This window comes from Bombyx mori, chromosome 11 (assembly GCF_030269925.1).
Source record: "Bombyx mori chromosome 11, ASM3026992v2".
NCBI lineage: Eukaryota > Metazoa > Arthropoda > Insecta > Lepidoptera > Bombycidae > Bombyx > Bombyx mori.
The window spans coordinates 7,137,720-7,160,582 of NC_085117.1; the positions used below are offsets into that span (position 1 = coordinate 7,137,720).

Below are 22,863 nucleotides of genomic sequence, written 5' to 3' on the forward strand. Positions count from 1 at the left end.
TAGATGTCCTTAGTTAGTCCATCTGCTGAGCTTTATTTCCATTCCAGAAACTTCGCAAGAACATTAAATGTTAGTGTTAAAAGTACCCACTTTTGACGTCCAATTGTAAATTTAAAATTGTTGGTCAAAATATCCCAAATAAACGAAATGGTCAAATATTTTTTGGCAAATAAATCAGTACGAGAAGAGATGAAAACGTAATGTGCGTCACTCTGTCATTTGTCATAGTCTTCCAATGAAGTAGGAAACCTATGGAAATGAAACGTCAACCAAAATTTCGTGCCACTGTGACGTCATCTGGCCACAAAACATGGCGGCTTTAGTGCTGTACAAAAGATTTCAATGTTATCAGGTTTTATCGATAAACGTTCTTGGCTCATTTTATTTTAAATATTGTTGAGTATTATTTATTTGTAGAATTTATACTTTAATGGGAAGTAAGTAGGTATATTGTTATGTGCAAATATGATATGATTTAGATGGGTGAGATCTAAGACAAGTTTGTCCTTCGAATTTGCCAAGTAAACGATATGATGATTTTTAAAAGTTGCTACACTGATTTTATAAAGTTGTCGTTTGTCGCAAAACATAAAGATATGGCGTAGTTCAAAGCCATCAGCCCATTCCTAGCATGCTAAATGTTATCGTATTTTGAGTACGTCTTTTTCTTAGACTATTACAATCTATTTTAATTGTTTTGCTGACTCTAAAGTCCGTAACATACTACCGCAGTGCACCCCAAGGAAGGTGCGCCGCACCATTTGAATCACTTTCGCTTGAGAGTGATTCAAATTTTAAACTTATCAAGGGACCGCGTGAAAAAAAAAAACACCTACAGAACATTTATTCATTAATTACAAACATCATTCCTTGTGACTTCCTCTCTAAAATCACTTAATTATTAAATATTTAACAAATTTACAATAGTGTTTTACTCACTGCGGAATAAAACTATTTTATTTAAATAGTTCCGAAGAGATTTTGTCGGTAGCCTTTTTCCCGAAATATCTAAACAGAATGTCTAAATATGTTTTGATGACATATTTTAAAGTGGTATTTATGATTAGTGCCATGATCAATAGATTCCGACCGAAAAATGGATTTTTCGGATGAGGGCTCCATAATGAATTTAAATACATATAGATAATAGTTTTATGACATCGACTTTCTTGAGATCCTATAAAATACGTTTTAATTATTATTGGAGTTTACTCCTTAAGAATCGATTTACATATATAGGCCCGGGGTATGAAAATTATGGGGACCAAAATCGTACTAGAGAGTATAGCATGTCACACGAAATGCGTTATGCGCCTGATTGGCTCCTGATTGCGTGATGCGTGCGCGCGCCAATCAGGAGCCAACGCGCGGCCGCGTTATCGCAGGTGACGCCGGGCTGCTGCGCCGGCAGTCCGCCACAAAGCCTCGTACTGATCGCGCGTTTCTCTCATTATTGTATTTTCATATATTTGTTAGTCGTTTGTTTTGTGTCTCGTTAATTTGTTAATAATCTGTAGTGTATCGTGTTGTCGTAATATAGAACTATTTCTCGTATTGTTTCGTTTAATTTACCGACATCGTTTTGCTTGTGGCCGGACGCCGTTCGGGTTCGATTCCTGAACGTATCAACTGTTAGTGGGTTGATACCCGAATATAACCCGCTACAAATCATTTATTAATAAAGCTTATTAAATATAAACAATTCCTTCTATCAGTGAATGGACAACTTATATATTAATTGTAAAAGTGAATTATATAGACTTACTTAATTACCGCATCCACGTGTTCCGCAACTCCCGGATCATTCTCACTAGAATACGTAACTTCCATATTTTACTGTATTCAACTGACACAAATTTATATTTATATCCAGTAAACTCCAGTCGTGCGTCGGAGCGGACACACACACATTTTTTTTTGTATGTTTTAAGCATGATAAATTATGAAATTTTATATAATCAATCATATTAAATCGATATCATAGTCAATAAATAATGTACAACCCAAAAGAGACGGCCGAACTGACGTGACAATGACATTTGGCGCGCTAAACATGGCGGATTTTCGGCCTCATTAGACGGAGACGGAGATATTTACGTATATTCATGTTTCATTTTATGTACGCACTGACATACTGTTATATTGTTTTCCTGCGAATTAAAGTGCTGAGTAAGAACGAGATAGATATATGTTTATGTATGTGCCTTCAAAATGGGTGCTATTTATATAAGCAATTGTACGTATAGAACAATATGTCGTGTCCCTACTATATAGGTCTATGTAGTCTTCAGACGGCATCTAACTTGAAGACTCTAGTGCGGGGAGGGAATAATCTCGACAGTAGAGTCGCGTTTTTGATTTTTTTATTTTATAAAGAGAATCATTTTAAGAAAAAATCGTTAAAAGCATTCATGACAGTACGGAAATATTGTCAGCATCAACGATACGTGGCAAAGATGAGATGTAGAATCTCAAAAAATATTTTAGATTAACGTTGTAATTCTAAAAATAAAGATGAGCTCCGCTCTGAGGGCTAATGTTGTGATGGTGGCAAGATAAGAAATAATACTAAAAGAATCATGGTGTGTCTGTTGTTAATTGGTCACCGGAAATTATTATTGACAGGGGCATAGCCAAGTTTCTATCTACCGTGAAGGACTCTCTTTGTATCTCGTTTGAGTGGTTGTCAAAGTGCTCGGGAAACAAGGGTTCTCTCTCAAAGTCATATTTTTCTCAGTATTCCATGTTATTAACGGAAATATATATATTATCACGCACCGGACCATCGGACTTTTTTGTTAATACGAAAGAATTAGTAAATGGTGAGTTATAATTGTTACTGAAGAAAAGAAGTTTCCAGTTTCCCAGATTAACCTAAGATCCACATTTACTCTGTTCATAAGTTTCGATATGGTCCATAATTGTTATCTCTCAATTATATTCGTTAAAACTAAAAGCCACGGCCGAGTCTGAAATCTAACAACGCAACACTAATCTAGTTTGTAACAAACAATTTTACTTTGCCGAGGGCCGCTAAGAAAACAACATTTCGATCAAAGGGCTACCCCGTCAGACGATAATGATTGATCGGAATCCAATAAATTCGAAATTAGCAGATCGTATCGTCGTCAGTAAATTTATAGTGAGATCCGAATTATGGAGAGTTTCAGACTTATCCGCACTAATATATCCTATATCGCAAGCGTAGGTGCCAATACTCGCTCTATTACTTCCGCAAAGCAGTCATGGATTTGAATTCGAAGAGTAAGCTAATTGATGGTAATACAGTTGAAATTTCGAGCTAATGATACCTAAATGAGATTAGAATCGACGCTATCGTCGGTAAAATGTATGCAAAATTATTTGTTGCTGGTGTTACCTAACCGTGCGGACTTAGAGTACGCCCAAAAAGTAAATGCCGGTTGCCGCTCTCGTATTTCTGGTATTATCAGTGAAAACCTCCGGCCCTTTCTCTGATAAATGCCCAGTTTGTTTGATTAGAATCCTAGTCCTAGACCAGAGGATTTTAACAGGATTTCTCCAGCGCGATCTGTCTGGGACATAGCACTTTACTTCGGACTAGATTAGGAAGTTTGTTTTCATCTCTGCTGCCACAGTGCACCAATGAATGTCCTAATCACCTTTTATAAAAACCGTGCAAGTATACCGACACCACACAGCCACGCTACTTAGGAAGGTTCAAAAGAATAAAAAAACAATATTCAATTATCAAAAGGGCTGAACGAAATTCGCTGTTTCCACTATAAAATTTTTCAGCAATTAAAATTTCACATCATCATTCTCCTGCCCTTCTCCTAGTCAACTGGGGTTAGGGAAACATGACGTTTTCTCCTTCCACACTCTACTATCATATACCATTTCTTCGCTTATTCCCCTCTTACCCATATCGTCTTTCATGCAATCCATCCATTTCTTCTTAGGTCTACCTCTTCCTCTATATCCTTCCACATTCATAGTTAACACTCTCTTACCAGCCTCATTTTCATTTCATCTCATCACATGTCCATACCATCCCAAACGCGTTAAGCAATTAAAATTTCACAGTCTCGTAGTAAATGACCAGAACGTTATATAAGGCATAGTCATTTATTTAACCTATTCAGAGGAAGCATTGTTGGTCCGTTAATTTTAGATCAAAACAGGACTATTGTACAAGGCTGATGTGCCCTCGAGGATAATTACTTCCAAATACAAAAGCTGTTGGTAAACAGGACGCTTTACACTGAATATTTAATGGTTTGCCTTGCGATTTTAGTGTTCATTCAATATTAACTTTTGAGGAAGTCAACAGTAATATTTATAGTTCACATCTCGTTTGATCCAGCCCTTAGCTTGGCCGCTTAGATATGAAGTTCGATGAAAATGTGTAGGTAATTAGGTAGGAAATGTGTATATTTTAATTGTTAATTGAACTTTATGTTTATTTAGGTAGGCAGCGGCTTGGCTCTGCCCCTGGAATTGCTGAAGTCCATGACCAACGGTAACCACTCACCATCAGGTCGGCCATAAGCTCATCTGCCTATAAAGGCAATAAAAAAAAATTATATATATATGAACAAAAAATATCAAAATAGTTGTCGTTTTTTCCTCTACTCGCTCTGCTTGTCAATTGAGTTTCTTTTCTATTGTCTGGTAATTATCGAGAAGTTTCGTTACTGTCAAACGAAATTGATTGAATTAGTCTCTTTTAAGAAAATATCAACAGCTAAATGGGAGAGAAATTTCAAGTTAATTAAATTAAAATCTTAGGATGACAGTGGTTATTGTCGAATTCCTCTAAGCTCGTATGTGCATCAGCAGTATCCTCTTCTAGATTATCGTCGTATTTCTAAATTAAATCTGCCCATGCTCTTATTTTTGTATTGGTGTTAGGGTATTCTGGGTCCACACCCGTAAGTATCCGGTAAAAATAAACATCGGTAAGGCTAGCTTGGATTGGTTTTTGTTCGGAGAGCCTTCTTATTGCAATGGTAATAGAGATAATCATGGCTCAATGTGGATGGCGGCATTAATATAGTGTCTGAAGATTCCGGGAAACACCTTAGACCGTGTATTGACTGACTCGGTGGTACTGTAGTTGGCGTCTCTGACTGTTGCGCCGAAGGTCATGGGTTCGATTCCCACATCGGGAAAACATTGTGTGATAAACCCTGTTTTTTTCTCTTTGTCTGGGTGTTAATTATCTAGATATGTATATATTTAAACATGTATATAAGAATGTATGTTAGTCTCTGGTACTTATTACACAGGGAATTCTAATTTGGGGTCGGATGTGCGTGCGTGATTTGTTCCTTGAGCTATTTATTATTTCTAGAGGTCCCGCAGTAGTCGAAACTCGACTATAATTAATTGGAATTGTAAGTTTGTATACTATTATGATTGTATTTTATACTTCTATAATCACAAACTTCGCCAAGACTACACTATAAAAAATATTAACAAAGACAAACAATATTTAATCTATTCTCAATTTGACGACAGACGTCAAGAACAAAAGTTTGACAATAAATAGTAAGCATGCGTGTGTGCGTCAAATACATGGTATGTAGTGTGTGTAATGTTTTCTTTATTGATTTAATGTATATTTTATGCATTATTTAAAAAAAAAATTAGCATTGTGCACTTCTTCTCTATATTCTCTATAAGTGTGGAAAATTTCATAATCCTCCGTCCGCGCAATTTTCGTAAAAACGGATACAAAGTTTTTGCTTCACGTATTAATATATAGATTGTTTAGGTTTATCGATGTCGGAATAAAAATAAAACGTATTTAGTAAAATTTTAATACAATTATGTATGCCGGCGCAGAGACGAATAGTTAATTTATTTAAATGTTGAGTTAATGTTCGGAACATCGGAGGGTGGTTACGTAAGACTCGCCCTACCAAACGCTAATAACTAACTTTATGTATGTTTCAAAGCATTACTTGTACGGAACTTAGTTTGAGTACAAATACGACCGTTGGACGGTGGACAAGCATATCCCACATCATCCTAATGACCCTGCATCTTCGGAGGCTGAAAGAGAGCGTGGTAAAACTACTCTCCTCACCGGTGTACCCGTTAGGAGCTGATGGTTTCATCATTGCCAGCACCTCAGCATCAGGCTTAAGAAGAGGCACATGGAGCCTGGCGAGGATGGGTCTTCGACCTCCCAGTAAAAAACACTAACCGATTTTACCGGACAGCCTGCCGACCGAGAGGGCTGGTGGTCGTGGCGCTGACGAACGCTGGCCCGGCGTCCCGAGGGGGAGGGTGATAGGACAAATGTGCTCCACACTAAGCGCTTCACTCTCCCCCCTTTGCCTTTTCATGAGTTCTGTCTCATGCAAGGCTCGAACGTGGGTTGTTGAGCGACAGCAGGTTTTAGTCGGTTCGACTCAGATATACCCCGCCCGCCAACCCCAGTGGCGGGTGTGAGTCCGGCGATTTCCTCCTGACAAAAAAAAACCGATTTTACCAATATCTCAATCGTTCACAATTCTGATACAGTTTCATATCAGCTTACATAGATTGTTTCTAAGAATAATACCAGTAATTTATTAATTTAATGCTCAACTTCTAATCCCTTAACATATTATTGTTTTGTTGTTTGTTGTCGACAGTTTTGCATACCATTTCAGGGCACAAATAAATTGTAAAGCGAATATTTGTCGTGCTTAGAATTTCAGCCGGTCAACAAAGGTATTCGCTGTGTATACGAATGAGTATTGTGGACGTGGAGATATTGCGTCAGTTTTGAGCATTGTTTTATTAGCTTAATCTATCTTTGTAACGAATTACAACATCGGTTTCACAATATTCAAGACTTCACATTAACTTTAATATATGAGAAGCTAGCTTTTGCCCGCGACTACGTCCGCGTCGAATAGTTACTTTAGCATAACTTTTTTATTAACATTGACTTTTTTTAAACTTTTAAAGGGGAACAATTTTTTCATACATTATTTTAGCGTAACTTTAACCGTTTCCGCAGCGCACGCAGCGAAACCTCTCAAAAGAGAAAAATACTCTGATTTTGAAACATGCTTTATTGGTGCTCCGCTTGCATTGGTCTTAGCGTGATGTTGTATAGCCTTCCTCAATAAATGAGCTATCTGACATTGAAAGAATTTTTTTAATCGGACCAGTAGTTCCTGAGATTAGCGCGTTCAAACAAACAAACTCTTCAGCTTTATAATATTAATATAGATATCTATGAACGATTTAAACAGCGCTTTAAAACACAATTTCTTTGTTCGGAAAGTTTCTCTCCGTCGCCGCGTCGCTCGCTGCGTCCTCCGCAGAATAAGTTTACACAAATTGTAAATATTATGCCGCGCACATTTCCCTAAGCTCTTTAAAAGTGAATATATGTAAGTAGATTTGAGGTTTTTTAAGTTACTTTTTTGTGTAATTACACTCGCTGGTGGCTCAGCTGTACCTATTAGGCTATATTCAAACTGTCACCTTTTCAACGCTTTGTACTATTTGACACGCGTGCAAAATATCTTTTTAAATTTAAATGTGGAATTACAGGAGTTTCTTAATAAATGAAATGGTATCTTTTATTGTTTAAGCCATGCCACGCACACCGTCAGACATAGAAACACGCATAATATATTCTCAAGGTAGCAAACCAATCTTTTTGCATTCAATTTCCGGTTATTCATCGTGAACACAATGAGATGAAAACCGACACGCCTAACACCATTGACACGTAGGTTGAACAGTTTTGTCGCTTTGGCCCTCTTGTTATTGAATGAAATGAATGTATCAAAGCAAAATTTAATGAAAGCTTTCATAGTGTGGACGCAGCTTTATGCGTGTCTCTCACGCGACTGGTACCCAGACTGATATTACGCATGTGGTATCACTTTTTTAAATTTATGGAAGACATTTGCACGTAGCCTGAGGCGTTTTAGCAATGTACCTAAATTATAAATGCTTTGTCATGGTCTTTTGGCCCCAAACTTGGAATTCCGGTTCTATGGGTACCAGATACATATACATAGTTATGTTACGCCGGTAAGAGTAACATCTATCGCCGAATAGCCGAACGAATATTGAAGATCTAGTAGCATCTAGAACGCTCGAGAAGTACACCGCCATCTATTGTCAGATAGCGTAAACACACATCGAAAGTACTCGACTTGTGAGGAATATTCTCAACGATTCTAGGGATGTCATATTGACTATAAAAGCGTTGCAGAGATGGCACGCAATCTGTCAGTTATCGGAAATATGCGACTATTTTTAATAAGTTTGCATTTAAAACACTCGAGTGTGTCGAAATCGATAAGTGCATCAAAGATCTTCGGAGCGAGTCAATAATCTTATCCTTTGCTCAGTTCTAACAGCATTAAACACATAACATTTTACTTTCCTAGTAAATAAGCCACTTGTATGAATTTCGGAATGAACAACCCGTCTCACATTATGGTTGACGTTTCCTACTAACCTTGTTCTGTCAGTCCTAAGCCTGACGAATTCAAATCATCAATTATTACGGAACGTAACTCCGAAATTACACTTTATGAATTTATAAATAACGTGCAAATTAATATGCCGTTTCCTTTCGAAGACAGAATAGAGTGGTCCGGAATAGAAATACATGAGTATTAGCTAGTAGGAGCTGCTTCGTTCGTGGTACCTCTAAATAACGTGCACTATATGTAATTAGCTAATCGAGAACTTACCGTCATAAACGACGCCTCTCACTAGCTCCTCCACTTCGAACACCGAATGACTAAACGTCAAATTCACGTCACTGTCATCTTCACTCAACGTCACTACGTCACCGCTGTCACTGGCCACTCTAGCGAACACACAAACGTCATCCATATCCACACTCGTTGCACTGACTGTAGTCTCTTCAACGCCAAAGTTAGCGGTTCCTTCATAACTAGGTCCCTCGGTAGGCGGTCCCGGTGACCTGCCCGGAGCCGGATCCCCATTTGGTAAACTAACCGCTGAGCTATAAGGCAAAGAAGCTAATATTATCATAGTGATGCGGAATTTCACTGTGATTCTGTTCATTTTGTGTTTCGTCCATTGTTTCGTTTGGAAAAGGCCTTCGGCGGCCATCTTATGTTTGATTCTTATGTCCAGTGCAGTCCATTATGGGTATCTGTAAAGAAATAAATGATTATAGTCATTGTAGAAAAGAAAACTGGTGATAGAGTGCTGTGAATAATTAAAATTTGAACTAAATGTTCAATACAGATACATTCATTTATACAGCGAATTAGTTCAATGTGAAAATTTGAGGGATCTTCATCAGAACGCAACTTAAACTGTTTCTGATTAATAAGTATAATCGCTAAATAAAAATAAATGCATTAACGTGGCTAATGTGGAAACGAAATGCTATGATGTTTCAATAGTTGTTGTTATAGCTTATTTTAAATTAAAATTGTAGGCCGGAGATAAACTTCAATTCAAATAGCTAGTTCTAGAGAAGGACCACTTAGGAAATAATATTGTAATATTTTGAAAAACGATTAACTAAGTTTATTTAATCATCTCTCTCAAACACATATCTCATGTGTAACTAAGCGAGTCCCGTGATAATATTTTGACGGGAGATTAAACAGATCCTCATAGAGATATTATTGTTTCATAAATTCATTTGTTATCATCATACTAAAATTAATATCGTCACGTTTCATCTCCAACACTTTATTTATGAAAACAAACCTAATTGAAATTCACTGTTTTTGTGTATCATAATATTCCAATCACATCTAACTTTGAAGTTTATCTCAAAGATATATTTATAAATTTATTGTTTATAAACAGAGTTTAGCTCGGTCGTAAGATAACTGCTTCTTTGGAATAGACAAATGACTTCACATTAATCGATCTATTCTTGAGAGAGGCCAAGAGACACTAGTATTAAATGCAACTACTGACTTTAAGGCATAAAGCTGAAATATTAGTGGTATTAAAATATGTAGGTATATTCCATGATTCTAGTTAGAATACGTGATTGATTTATGTAAAAATAGATAGGTCAATGTAGTTACACCGTATTATGTCCATAGATAATAACAATAAATTAGTTATAGATAAGCAACTCAACATAAATGTTTACGGGCGTCGGCCACTAGATGCCCTCGCTTCGAATAGTTTCTCATTGCGCCTGTAGATGGCAGTAACATATTACCTATCCTCTATTTTATTTTTAATAAGATTCTGTAAATTTGCTGAAACTACAAATTGATAAAATAACAAAATACTACACAGACTTGTATGTATTTTTTTCTGAGTTTAGTTACACAATAATTAAATGCCTTAACTTTGACAACGTATAAGTTTAGGGGCATTAGTCGGGTGAACGATCTCACGGCCCACCAGGTGTTAAGTGGTTACCGGAGCCCATAGACATCTACAACGTAACTGCTCCCACCCACCTTGAAACATGAGTTCCAAGGTTTCAGTTTTAACAGTACAACGGCTGCCCTGTCCTTCAAATCGAAACGCATTACTGATACACGGCAGAAATAAGCAGGGCAGCTGTACCTACCCGTGCCGATTCACAAGACGTCTTACCACCAGTACAAGACAAAACAAATTGAATAGTAATAGGTACGTGAAGCGCCTACGTTTTTAATTCACGCAGCTTCACAAGATGCCCAACCACGAATTATTATTACGCAAATTGTAATATTTGCGTGTCTGATTTTTGTTACACGATATTTTTTAAACACTGCTCTAAAGTTAGCTTCGTACAATAATTATAATTAAAGTATCAACCAGCTAAAAAAGAAAATTAAAATAAGTAGTAAATAGTTAAATAATTTCTTAGTTTATTGCTAAATTTCAAACTCAAAACTTTTTACTGTGGCAAAATTGTTGCCTTCCAAGGTCTTCTCTTCCAAATCACTTTTTTATCGATATTAATTAATATATTGCTCTAATATCAATATTCTTTTCTATTGATTAATAAATGTACATCACACTACTCGATTAAGATCGATTTTTTATATTTTCACGGACACTCCTGTATCTAATAGGCAACTGCTCCCCAAGAATTTATCGAACAACAATATGTAACATCCATCACAAACATGTTTTCAAAGCCTGGTAATAGGAAAAATATTTTCGATTGTTGAAAACGGAAGGAAAACGTATTACTCATAGCTTTCTTTGTGTGAAAATTCCGGTATGAGCAGACCTAATCCTTTCATTGCGAAACGAAAAGGTTTTTGGCCCAATCTAATTGGATATTTGCTAAATGTTTGATCTTTTAAGTACATAATATTAAGGTTGATAATGTATAATAGGAAATTTAACAGCCAGTTAGTTTTATGTCTGTCTGAATTATTAGGCACTAACTAAGTAAGTACCAACACCAGTGTACCAAGACGTATACCACCATTTGTATCTTTATACCCTGAAGCAGACTTGCGTTACATTTTGATGGGTGGGGCAGTTGTTATAGAGTACAATTGAGACCTTTGCCTCAAATAATGAGGTCTATAGGCTCCTGTAAAGCATGATCTAGTTCCACTATCTAAGGAATACGTATTTTTAGAAATTTAAATTTATTTTGAGCTCAAACCTCAAAGAGGACTGTCTTACGAACGCTGTGATGTACCTCTGATATTCGTTAAAAAAATCAATGTTGAACATAGCGAACCGAAATAACATCAGAATAATAAGTGAACCATTCTTCAAATCTGCAGCTCAAATCAGTAAATCACTCCTCAATATTAATTCTGACCCTGCCGACCCTATTTATCAACTCTGATCCCTGAAAAGCCACTATTATAGGATACTCATGAAGATTATATATTAATGGTATATTTTAGGGCAGCCCACGAGCTCTTCAAAGGTCTTCCTTCATACCCTTTCCGCTATAATTGTGTTGATAGATTATTAGTTATATATTTTTGTATAACTTTTGGAAGATATTTTTTATTGCTTAGATGAGGGTTTTGGGAGAAAATTACCAAGGGAAGATATCCGGTCGGTCCGAATGCTCTGATTTTGTACATATTGAAAATGTTGTTAGCGAGATTCAGATATCTATCAAATATGTATCTTGTGTTGCGTGATAGCTACGCGTCACAGTGTTAATAATGGTTACCGGAGCTTATAGACATCAACAACGTACATGCCGCCACCGACTTTGGGACATTTGTTCTATATTACTGTTTTTAGAGTACAGCGGCTGCCGCAACCTTCAGGTCGAAACACTGCTTCGCGGCTGAAAACGGAGGACGATGTTTTTTTTTCAAGCCTTGAGAGCATATTTTCAGCTGAAATAGTCTTGCGAGGCTATTTCAGCTCCAACTTAACGTGTAAGTGAGCTCACGGGGCTCAACCCGGGAGTGTGGCTAACACTGGCCCTAGCAAGAGTAGTGCTTCGCAGAATCTACCACTGGATCGGAAACGCGACCCACTAAAAATGCAGCGAGAAACTCAGTGGGCTGTGTCTATGGGTTAATTCACTCGTCGAGCCCTTCGTCGCAAGCGACTGGTTCGACGAGGACGGTGACCGGCGCTTGTGGTACCTAAAAGCACTGTTAATGGATCGGGAGGATCCGTAATAACGTGCTTAGGGCGGACGGTGCTACCTACCCGTGCAGGCTCACAAAACACCCTGCCACCAATAGCTAAGCAAATATGTAGGTTCATTTGCGGGTTTGTTTTTCATTAAAATATGTTATTCCTTCATCGTAGTACTTTGGAGAGTACTGAATGGTAGGCAGCCTCTTGACTGTGCCCCTGGCATTGCTGGCGTCCATGAGCGATGATAGCCGCTTACCACCGGGTGAGCCGTTTGCTCGACTACCTATAAAAAATCGTACATTTGGGCACCTTTCATCCAGAAACAAGTACTTATTCCTGAGGGAATTTATTTTCTACATTAAGGCCATTAAAATGCTGTTTTATTGCTCTAGAAAAATTGGTACCTACTTGAGAAATTCGAACACCGACACAGCCGCATCTCTCGATACGAATGGACGGGGTGTCTTATCCTGTAGGCCACAGGACATTTGAAAGAGTAACTTCAGAGCGAGAGGTGACGAAAATGAAAGAGATGTAGGTATAGTCCATTGGGTTTTAAACAACCTGACAACCTGAGCAAACAAATCACATATTTTTCCAGTCATTGTACGTTCTTATATTTTATGGCGTATGTTTTTAAAAATTAAATTAATGAATAGATCGCTTATATCTTCATTTTTATTTATGATTTACATTTATTACGCATTTATAAAATAATATGATCTTTATATCATTTACAATACATTATTCCTTAATTCAACACGGACATAAAAATTTTAAGCTTTGTGATATATGTATTTCTATATAGTGTATATATATATATATTTCTTTTTAATATTTGGAAACTAATACAATCGCTACAAATAGCCCCATTCTATAAAATCGTCGACTACCTCTCTAAATCGAATCCCGAACCTCTCATCCGTCTTGAAGCTTATATCACCTAAGGGCTCAGTGACGTCAGGCACATCGTTCTCGGCCGAGAACATAAACGGCACGTAAAAGCAGTTAATCATTAAACCAAAATCCAGCTTCGATTTGAATAGTTCATCGAATTCTCCTTTCGATATCACCTCCGTTAGTCTCACGCCGAAATTCGAAACAAAATTTTTCAAAGTCTCATAGTATAGGTCTTTCAAGTTTTCCATATGCTCTTTTCTGAACGCCTGGTCCGTTCCGGTGAAGATGAAGTATATGAGGTCGTTAATAGGACACCCGTAGTGGAGGATTTGAAAGTCAATTGGCAAAACTTCGAAGCAGGCTCCGTTCTGAAGAACAAAACACCGATAACTTTATCTACGTGATTGATTTATAATTTGCGTAATTACTGGTGGTAGGACCTTTTGTGAGTTCGCGCGGATAGGTACCACTACCCTGCCTATTTCTGCCGTGAAGCAGTAATGCGTTTCGGTTTGAAGGGTGGGGCAGCCGTTGTAACTATACTTGAGACCTTAGAACTTATATCTCAAGGTGGGTGGCGCATTTACGTTGTAGATGTCTATTAGCTCCAGTAACCACTTAACACCAGGTGGGCTCTGAGCTCGTCCACCCATCTAAGCAATAAAAAAAATAATAAAAAAAAATAGAGAATATCACTGTGTCAAATTAAACCTGTATACCATATAAATTTGCCTGATTACTGGCGGAATCTAAGCCCGCACGAATGAGCACAATTAACATGTTTATTTCTACCGCAAAACTGACATTCGTTCAAGGATGAGACAATAGTCATACAATATAGACAATAGACAATCAAGAATTCGACTTCGACACTCAAGTTACATTTCCAAATTCAGCCTTGCAACAATCTCTAAATATAACCATCGAAAATCTGCAGGTACATTTATTTACTTATTGATTTAGTTGTACCAACAAAGTGTTCGTCAATACAAAACATTGACAAATTGACAATAAGTACACGACAGATGTCACCTCAATTATTGGTGCAATCGACAGTGCAACATCTTGAAATTAAAAAAAGTAAAAATACAATGATAAATTTTAAGAAATAAGAAATCCAGAATAATACTTTGTTACAAAATAAAAAAAAAAAAATTATCTACGCTTAATATAAAAAAAACAAATATAACTAAACTTGATTATTACATTTGATTAATTATGATTAATTTACATAATTAAATATGATATTCGATGATAACATGGCATTGACCGCCGCTGTATAAATAAATTTTATGCAGCTATATTTATTTCTGATAGCTCGTTGTGTTTGATAACCCTAAACGATATGGCGGCTATTTTTATTCCTGTTGATGAGTAGTCGAGTTCAGCGAACTTTAATGTTACCCAGGATACGACGATAAGAATGCCGCTACCCACCTTGAGACATGAGGTCGAAATTTAAATGGCATCTATCGCATCACCGCTATTCCACTTATCAAATCAGTAACACGGCTTAGAGGCCTTTTTACAATATAATCAAGACTTCAATCTCATATTTTAAGGTGGAGACATTAAATTTCTGTGTTTACGGACTCCGGAAATCACTGAACACAATGCAAGCCGTGAAATCTTTCATCCATTTTTGCAATATAGGGTATTGTGTCTGAAGCCGGTTTGAGGATGACGACAATTGCGTGCAATGCTTTTAATGGTCTTTATTCTTCAGAAGCACCACAGTCGCTTATAGACCATAAGCAGTTGGCTGTCGCTAAGTACTCTTCTCAAACCACGTTTGAAGAAAGGCGCGTCATAGCGCTGAAGAAACATCATGGAGGGAGTCACTTCCGGATAGGTACATGACAAACAAAGACAGAAAGATAATGTTTTAAACATTTTTTTATAAATTACTAACAGAAAGTTGGACTTTAAACTAGCTCCCGTGGACATCGTTACGGATGTGGAAACTTGAATTAATCTCACTGCTACTAACTGCTAACCTACCCTCGAATACATAGAACAGACTTAAACTGATGCAATATTCTTCTTCAAAAGTGGTTTAAGATCAGACGATACTTGTCTACCTGATGGGCGTCTGAAAGAGATCGCTCTTAGCGATAGGAACGTCCATTGTACTATTGTGTTGAATTTTTTGCATTTGTTTTGTTTTATTTTGGTGTAGAATAAAGGATTCATTCATTTAAAGGAGATATTAATGGCGGTAGCTCGTGCCTCTGGCCTTGGTGAAGTCCGTAAGTGACAGTGATTACTTACCATGTGGCGGGTCGTAATCTGACCTACCTCCTAAGGCAGTATGAGGATCTTCATGCATTATGGATTCTTAATTTCATTACGTACACGATATTCTCTGCTTCATGTTATAATAAAACTCACCTTTTCTTTAACCATAATATTGCAATTTTTATAATCACCATGACATAAAGTACTAAAGTGTTTGGTATCCGAAATATAATCTTCATATTTATGAACAATATTCATGATCTTATCTCCATATTTCTCTCTTTTATCATCGTCCAAAAGTTTTATTGACGATTTAGAAACGTTTCCCACGAAATCATTCCAAGCTTCACCGAAAATAAAAGGTTGTTTCAAGCACTTGAATACCTCATCGAAATATTTCGGACGCTGCTTTTCCAAAACCAATGAGAGACCATGGAATCTCGCCAATTCTTTGATAGCCAATTCCGCAAATTTCGGAGACACTACGTCCATTCTGTAGTACGTTTTATAGCCTTTCTTACAAACATTCTTTAAAATGATAACGTCTTTTGTACATTCTTGTTTTTTTACCATTTTAAATCTCTCGTTTTCAGGTATTCCAGCTTCGATTTGAAGATCTTCGAAAACCGGACAGAGCTCTCTATAAGCCAATGCTTCTCTTGCAAAGATATCTTCGACCGAATAAATACTTATACGTTCTGCATTGTGTATAATTTGCTTAACAAACAAACTCATTTCTTTGCGGCCGTCTTTTGTTGTTCCTCTGACATCTACAACATATAAGTCGCCCATAAATCCAGATCCATCTGGATATATTTTCTTTGTTTCAACATCGTGAGATACAAAGTTTTCTCTTTGTATTATTTTCTGAATAGATTCCTTTACTTTTATTGGTAGTTCTTGTGCCATTTTATTACAAAATAATATGTAACTATTCCCGGACAATTTTACACCAATTTCATTCAAATATATTCTTTATTAGTGAGATTACGTTATAATTGCATAAATTGTGAATAAAATGAACAAAAATACTCCTATATATAAGGCCACTTTGTAAACAACGTAATGCACTAATTGCGCAAAAATTATCAGATAAACACCTTCGTATACATCAGTCTGTTTGTATCAGTATTACATATTTGTCTAAACATACACGTGACACAAGCTTATGGTATTTAAAGGTTAAATATATATCCACTAAAATTCGTAATGCCCTAAGACAAAAACACACATTTAAATAAATTCTAAACAATCTAGTTCCTGAACAATTCACTTGTATATATAACTCGTTATTAAGTCCCAGTCTAAGTGACCACAATACTGCATCAAATTGTGATTTGTGCTTCTATAGAACTGGTTAACTAACATCGAGATAGTTGACGCTCAAGCCAATGACGTCATCTTCGGATGACTTCGCTGTGGATCGGAAATATTCGTTTTATTAGTGATGATAAAGAATTTGGAGCGGGAATTCAAAAATAATTCATTGTTCAAAATGTAGTTTTTTGTAATGTACTTCAAATAGTTTCAAATAGTAAATTCATTTTTTTTGTTTCAAATAGTAAATTCATTTTTTTTTCCTACCTAAGCTGATAGCCAGCCTTGAGAGGCTATTTCAGCGTAACCTTAACTAGTAGGTGAGCTCACAGGGCTCAAACCGGAGTGATGCTAACACTGACCCTAGCAAAAGAGCAGTGCTTCGCAGAATCTACCACCGGATCGGAAACGCGACCCACTGAGAAGATACGGCGAGAAACTCAGTGGGCTGTGTCTATGGGTTAATTCGCTCGTCGAGCCCTTCGTCGCAAGCGACGGGTTCGACGAGGACGGTGACCGGTGCTTGTGGTACTTCTAAGAGTATAATCACAGATTTCGCGAAGACTACACTATAGACAAATAATGTTAAAGACAAACATTATTAATCTATATTCAGTGTTACCACAGACTTTCAACAATAACAAAAGTTTGACAATAAACACAGTGTATATGTGTAGTGTTACATACATGGTAGTGTCACACCTATAGGGAATATAGGGAAGGAGTGCAGAATGTCAATTTTTTTTTAGTTATGCATAAAAAAATCATTAAATCAATAAAGAATACATTACACACACTACCATGTATTTGACAGAGATAGGCATGCATACCTTATATTTGTCAATTATAGTCGAATTTCGACTACCGGTGGACCACTAGTATAATATATTAATACGTGATACGTATAAATATATATTAATACGTTGAGGTTCGTTTGATTGGTTTTCATTACTGGTGTGAGTGGACCTCTTGTGAGTCCGCACGGGTAGGTACCACCGCCCTGCCTATTTCTGCCGTGAAGCAGTAATGCGTTTCGGTTTGAAGGGTGGACCAACCGTTGTAACTATACTGAGATCTTAGAACTTATATCTCAAGGTGGGTGGCGCATTTACGTTGTAGATGTCCATGGACTCCAGTAACCACTTAACAACAAGTGGGCTGTGAGCTCGTCCACCCATCTAAGCAATAAAAAAAAAACGTTTACATCTATCAACAAATAGCTTATCAAACTACACAGAGCTTAGTAGCTCCCTTTTGCATTAGGCCACGTTGAAATTTTAAGGTATTAGTGGACATTTTAAATTCTCAAATCTTAATGTTTTTAATTTCAACTTATAACCAAATAGAAGCATTTACGCTGCCTTGTTATTTTTGTCTTAGGTTATAGACGAGCATACGCGCACCTGATGGTGGACATCAGCTAATAGACATCGGCAATGTGACCATGGGTTTATCAGTTGATTTACATTTTACACAAAGTTCATCTACACTTAACTAATATAAGTGAGTTATGAAAAAACCTCTTATCATAAAACATAACATAACACAACAAAAATAAAACATAAAAGTTTAATCTTTATTTTTAAATGTAAATTTTGAATTTCAATACAAAAAACATTGGATTTAAATTTACGACAAAGTTATTGGATTACAAAAGTAATTTGTAATTAGTGTCTACATAGTTCTCCTTTAATAACTATAACCTTGACTACTTTATCGCCCACTCAGTTTCTCGCCGGCTCTTCTCAGTGGGTCGCGATTCCGATCCGTTGGTAAATTCTGCGAAGCACTGCTCTTGCTAGGGCTAGTGATAGCAAACTCTTTCAGGTTGAGCCCGTGAGTTCGCCTACCCGTCCGGGCGTAGCTGGAATAGCCTCTCAGGCTACCAGCGAATAGGTACAGAAAAAAACGACTTTATGAATAAACAATTAACTTTTAACTAATTTAACTATAAAAATAAATAATTACTTTGTATACCCTTTTTAAAACAGTAATTTAGTTCATGCCATTTTGGACACTACAAAGCAACCAAGGCCAATGGAGGCGATTCAGCGAACTTCAAATCAACGATTATAAACTTTATTTCAAAAAACAATCTTGATATATAAATTATTTCGACGGGTGAAGAAAGGCTATTTGGTTTAAGCGAAATTTTAGCAACTTTCCAGGAGAGCCATTTAAAGCTTAAACTCTGGAATAAATATTCTTCAACTATACAATACAATATTTATTTTACTATATAAAAAAAACTTCTTCAGCTATTTGAAGGGGATAAACTTTATAGAAGTTCAATTAAAAACAGCGAATTGTTGATACTAATACCAAATAAGACGAAACTTTAATGACAAAGAAGCTTTTCTCCCCTCGATTTGAATTCTAATTTGAGAATCGAAGATGAACGTGAATGATAATAATATGATCATGATGACCATGAATATTTTCAATAATTTATTTACAATCAATGTTAATCGCTCTCGCTTCTCTGTAACTTGCGCCAAATGTATGGAAACATTGGTCTCTTGAAATTACTCTTGCACCACCTAATGTACATTGATATTGATACTATGATCAAAATTGTCCCTCATGAGTACCAACAGCAGCTGTACCAAGTGTCGCTACAATTAAATAAATGGCTTAGGAACACATTCGGGACAAATATATACATCCAAACAAACCTGGATTTACATTTGTTTGGTTACACACGTACCACTGATAATTATTCACCAAATACCATTACCACAAAGAAACTAAAGTTATCCTTTCCCAATACGTTTTTTGGTCGAGTTATTGGCGTCCCTAACTCTGTCACAAAGTCAGGTTTGATTCCCGGTCGGATTATCTTTGTAATATTAGCGTTGCGGTTTGATTGTACATTTTATTTTCTTGTATGTATTTCCGACACCCAAAATGTAGGAAGAAAAATCTATTCAAAGTTTCTGTTTTTGATATTTTCATTCTAAAGTCTGAAAATCACAGTTCCTCTATATTTTCAGTTTTCATGTTCATCAAATCTCCTTCTTAGTAGACTGTCAATTTAAAGATAGGATATTTATTGATTAAAATACCTAATCATCAAATAAAAAAATAGTTTTTCTGTTGCGTCGTTATGGACAACGAACGGGCTTAGTGCCCTTAAATTAATCCCCATTCAATGAAGTCCTCAACAGTTCCCTGGATTTTATCTTTGTATTTATCATGTAAAGTAAACGATATATTGCCTAGATCAGCTTCAGTAATGTCGGGTACGTCGTTCTCGTCCACAAACATAAAGGGGCAATACAAAATGGTAACAATTAAACCGTAATCAAGTTTTTTCTTATAATCATTATCGAAATCTGTTTTAGAATACACGGATTCTATAGAAATATCAAAATATTCAAGAAAATTTTGCATTGTATCGTAATATAGGGTTTTCAGGTGTGTTAAATGAGCTCTTCTGAATTCTTTGTCGGTTGCCGTGAATACGAAGTATAAGAAATCTATTATTGGACATCCATAGTATATCAGTTGGTAATCGATTGGAATTGTTTCTGATATTTCACCATCCTGGAACAAATATGATTTATTTTATTTAAAAATAAAAATGTAGTAACTTTATTGGACTTTTATAACTAATACGTTATCCAACCAAAATATAATCTAGAATTTGGCACTATATTTAACGGAAAAAAACTTAATAAAAATATGATTTGTAAAATTTAGATGCAAAAAAAGAACTACTTACTATTTCTTTCATCATAATGTTATTAGGTCTAAAATCTCCGTGACACAAACAACATACAGCTGAATCATTTCCTTCAAAATAATCCGTTATATTATCGAATAAACGCGGCAAAATATTCTCCACTTTCTTCCTCAAGTTATCATTCAAAAAATTCAAAGTTAAAGCTTGCATTGACTTTACGAAACCATTCCATTCGTTTCCTAGATTCAAACGCGATGGGATCGTCTTAATTTTAGATTCATAATATTCCGGCTTTCTTTCCCGTAAAGCAAAAGATAAAGCATGGAATTTTGCTAATTGCTTGATTGCCATTTCAGCGTATTCCAAAGACACAACGTCCATCCTGTGAGCAGTTTTATATCCTTTTTTCGCTAAATTTTCGAGTATGATAGCTTGAGCATCAAATTCCCCAAAATCTTTTACCGCTTTGAATCTTTCATCGGCAGGTACTTTAGCTTCATTTTGCAGTTCTGTATATACCTTTAACAATTCTTCATAGGCAAATGTTTCGAATTTATATGCTTCTGGTATTGATATAATTTTCATACTATTTTCGCCCGGCTTCATTTTCTTAATGAAAATGTTCGTTTCTTTTTTTCCTTTTTGTGTTGTACCTTTTATGTCGATTTCGTAAAGCGAAGCGAGATAGTTTCCACCATTTGTGCATATTTCTCTTTTATCTACACTATATTTAGTATAGCCTTCCTTAATTATAATATTTCGAATGTGTCTTTCAAGTGACGGAGGAAATTCGTTACAGTTGGTTATGTTTGCTTGAAAATTTTCACGAACGAATGATTTTTCTTCAACCCTCATTGCGTCAATTTGTTTCTTTTCTGTGTCCAGATTCTATTTGAAGAGCTTATAAAGCTTAAATACGGCTTAACGATAACATAAGGCTGCGCTTACACACTATTGCTTTTTAAATACCGTTCAAGAGTCTAAGTTTAGCGATTTGCATATTTACCTTTTTGGATTATCAAATGAATTAAGAAACATAATATTTTGATCTTTATGACGAAGGGGCCATGTTCGACTTAAACAAAAAGGCTATCAAAATAGTTTGTGCAATATTCTCTGTCTTGTTTTCATGGCTGTTGGACCAATTCTGAAAATTCTACAACTAGTAAATAAATACCTACATAATATTTTCAGTTGTAAATCAAAATATTTACAGATAAAATCTTAAGTTATTCCCGCAGCGCGTAGATATCAAAATGTCAAATTAACCTAAAGATATAAACACATGACTGCTTCGAGGCAGTAATAAACAATACCGTGGCTGTAGCTGTTCCTGACAATAAATGTGGGTGCTTACAACATACTCTATCAGTAGGTTTTACTTTATTTTCGCAATTGATCGCTAGTTGTCTAACGATGTAGTCTATTAATTTTGAATCGAAAATTTTAGCTAAGTGAAATCCCATGATGATTAATTTTTAAATCACCTCTAGTGATCCAAAAAACTAAAACATTGTTGTTCCATTCTAAACGTGGTCTAAGTTATTTAATAGTCAGTTATGTGAGATGTTTAAGTCTGTATTTATGTGATTTGCAAATTCTTTAACATGACATACGCATATCATTCTATTTAATATCATGTTGGTTTCTTCCAACCAATTAGTTATAATAGGACCGTGTTTTATTTATTACAATGAATGGGAAATTGGTAAATAAATATAGGTTAAACAACATGGCGTCATGGTTAAGTGGTTAGTGTTGTAGTCTAGGAACCATAAGGCTCAGATTCAATTGAACTTATTATTTAAACAAACTTTGGTAGGTAACCATCCATTGAGTAAGCAGTAATATGATTCAGTTTTAATTGATTGTGAGGGGTATTTATTAATGTTCTAACACTAATTCCGTACGATTTTTATCAACAATACAAAAATGAAATGTTTGACTTTGAAAATAAATCGTCGACAATTATTTATTTATGATAGTGTGCCGAAATGAGAACGCTTTAGTTTTTGCGTAATATTGTGATAAAAAGCTATTTATTTCCCTTTAATTAATATAAAAACGATAAAAATTGGGCTTCCTCAAAAAAGCAATCTTGTATACACGTCTAAACAAAAAAACGTAGAATTTTTTGTTAAATTTTGACTTTTTTATGTGAACTGTCATTGTGTGACATAAGGACCAGTTTAAGAGTTCCAAAG

The 22,863-nt window shown here is 35.9% G+C and overlaps 3 protein-coding genes across 4 annotated transcripts in view; all 3 read right to left on the reverse strand.

The window, feature by feature from the left end:
- Positions 1-9,145, reverse strand: part of LOC101738384 (uncharacterized) — a 199,715-nt gene extending 190,570 nt beyond the window's left edge. The window contains exon 1 of the mRNA XM_021346668.3: positions 8,700-9,145. Within this exon, the coding sequence (XP_021202343.2) occupies positions 8,700-9,087 (388 nt within the window). The 5' untranslated portion in view covers positions 9,088-9,145. The remainder of the gene's footprint in view (positions 1-8,699) is intronic.
- A 4,034-nt stretch (positions 9,146-13,179) lies between these two features.
- Positions 13,180-17,026, reverse strand: LOC101742632 (uncharacterized). 2 transcript variants are annotated; one of them, XM_038014204.2, is made up of 3 exons: positions 16,758-17,026; positions 15,811-16,427; positions 13,180-13,787 (listed from the first exon to the last, which is right to left on the reverse strand). In XM_038014204.2, the coding sequence occupies exons 2-3, from the start codon at positions 16,390-16,392 to the stop codon at positions 13,377-13,379; spliced, it is 993 nt and encodes a 330-aa protein (XP_037870132.1). In that variant the 5' UTR covers positions 16,393-16,427; positions 16,758-17,026; the 3' UTR covers positions 13,180-13,376. The 2 variants fall into 2 exon arrangements, with proteins under 2 accessions (XP_037870132.1, XP_004924154.1); XM_004924097.5 differs by having other exon boundaries at positions 15,811-17,026.
- A 1,507-nt stretch (positions 17,027-18,533) lies between these two features.
- On the reverse strand, positions 18,534-21,536 carry LOC101738118 (uncharacterized). The gene is made up of 2 exons (XM_012688665.4): positions 20,699-21,536; positions 18,534-20,520 (listed from the first exon to the last, which is right to left on the reverse strand). Exons 1-2 carry the CDS (start codon positions 21,512-21,514, stop codon positions 20,107-20,109), a joined length of 1,230 nt encoding a protein of 409 aa, XP_012544119.2. The 5' UTR covers positions 21,515-21,536; the 3' UTR covers positions 18,534-20,106.
- Positions 21,537-22,863: the final 1,327 nt, after the last annotated feature.

What these genes read in the sequence shown, in the direction of transcription:
- LOC101742632 (XM_004924097.5), bottom strand. Translation starts at nt 16,566, where the DNA reads ATGGCACAAGAACTACCAATAAAAGTAAAGGAATCTATTCAGAAAATA. An exon ending in ATATTATGGTTAAAGAAAAG is followed by an intron (nt 13,788 to 15,810) that starts GTGAGTTTTATT and finishes TTTGTTCTTCAG; the next exon opens with AACGGAGCCTGCTTCGAAGT.
- LOC101738118 (XM_012688665.4), bottom strand. Translation starts at nt 21,514, where the DNA reads ATGAGGGTTGAAGAAAAATCATTCGTTCGTGAAAATTTTCAAGCAAAC. An exon ending in ACATTATGATGAAAGAAATA is followed by an intron (nt 20,521 to 20,698) that starts GTAAGTAGTTCT and finishes TATTTGTTCCAG; the next exon opens with GATGGTGAAATATCAGAAAC.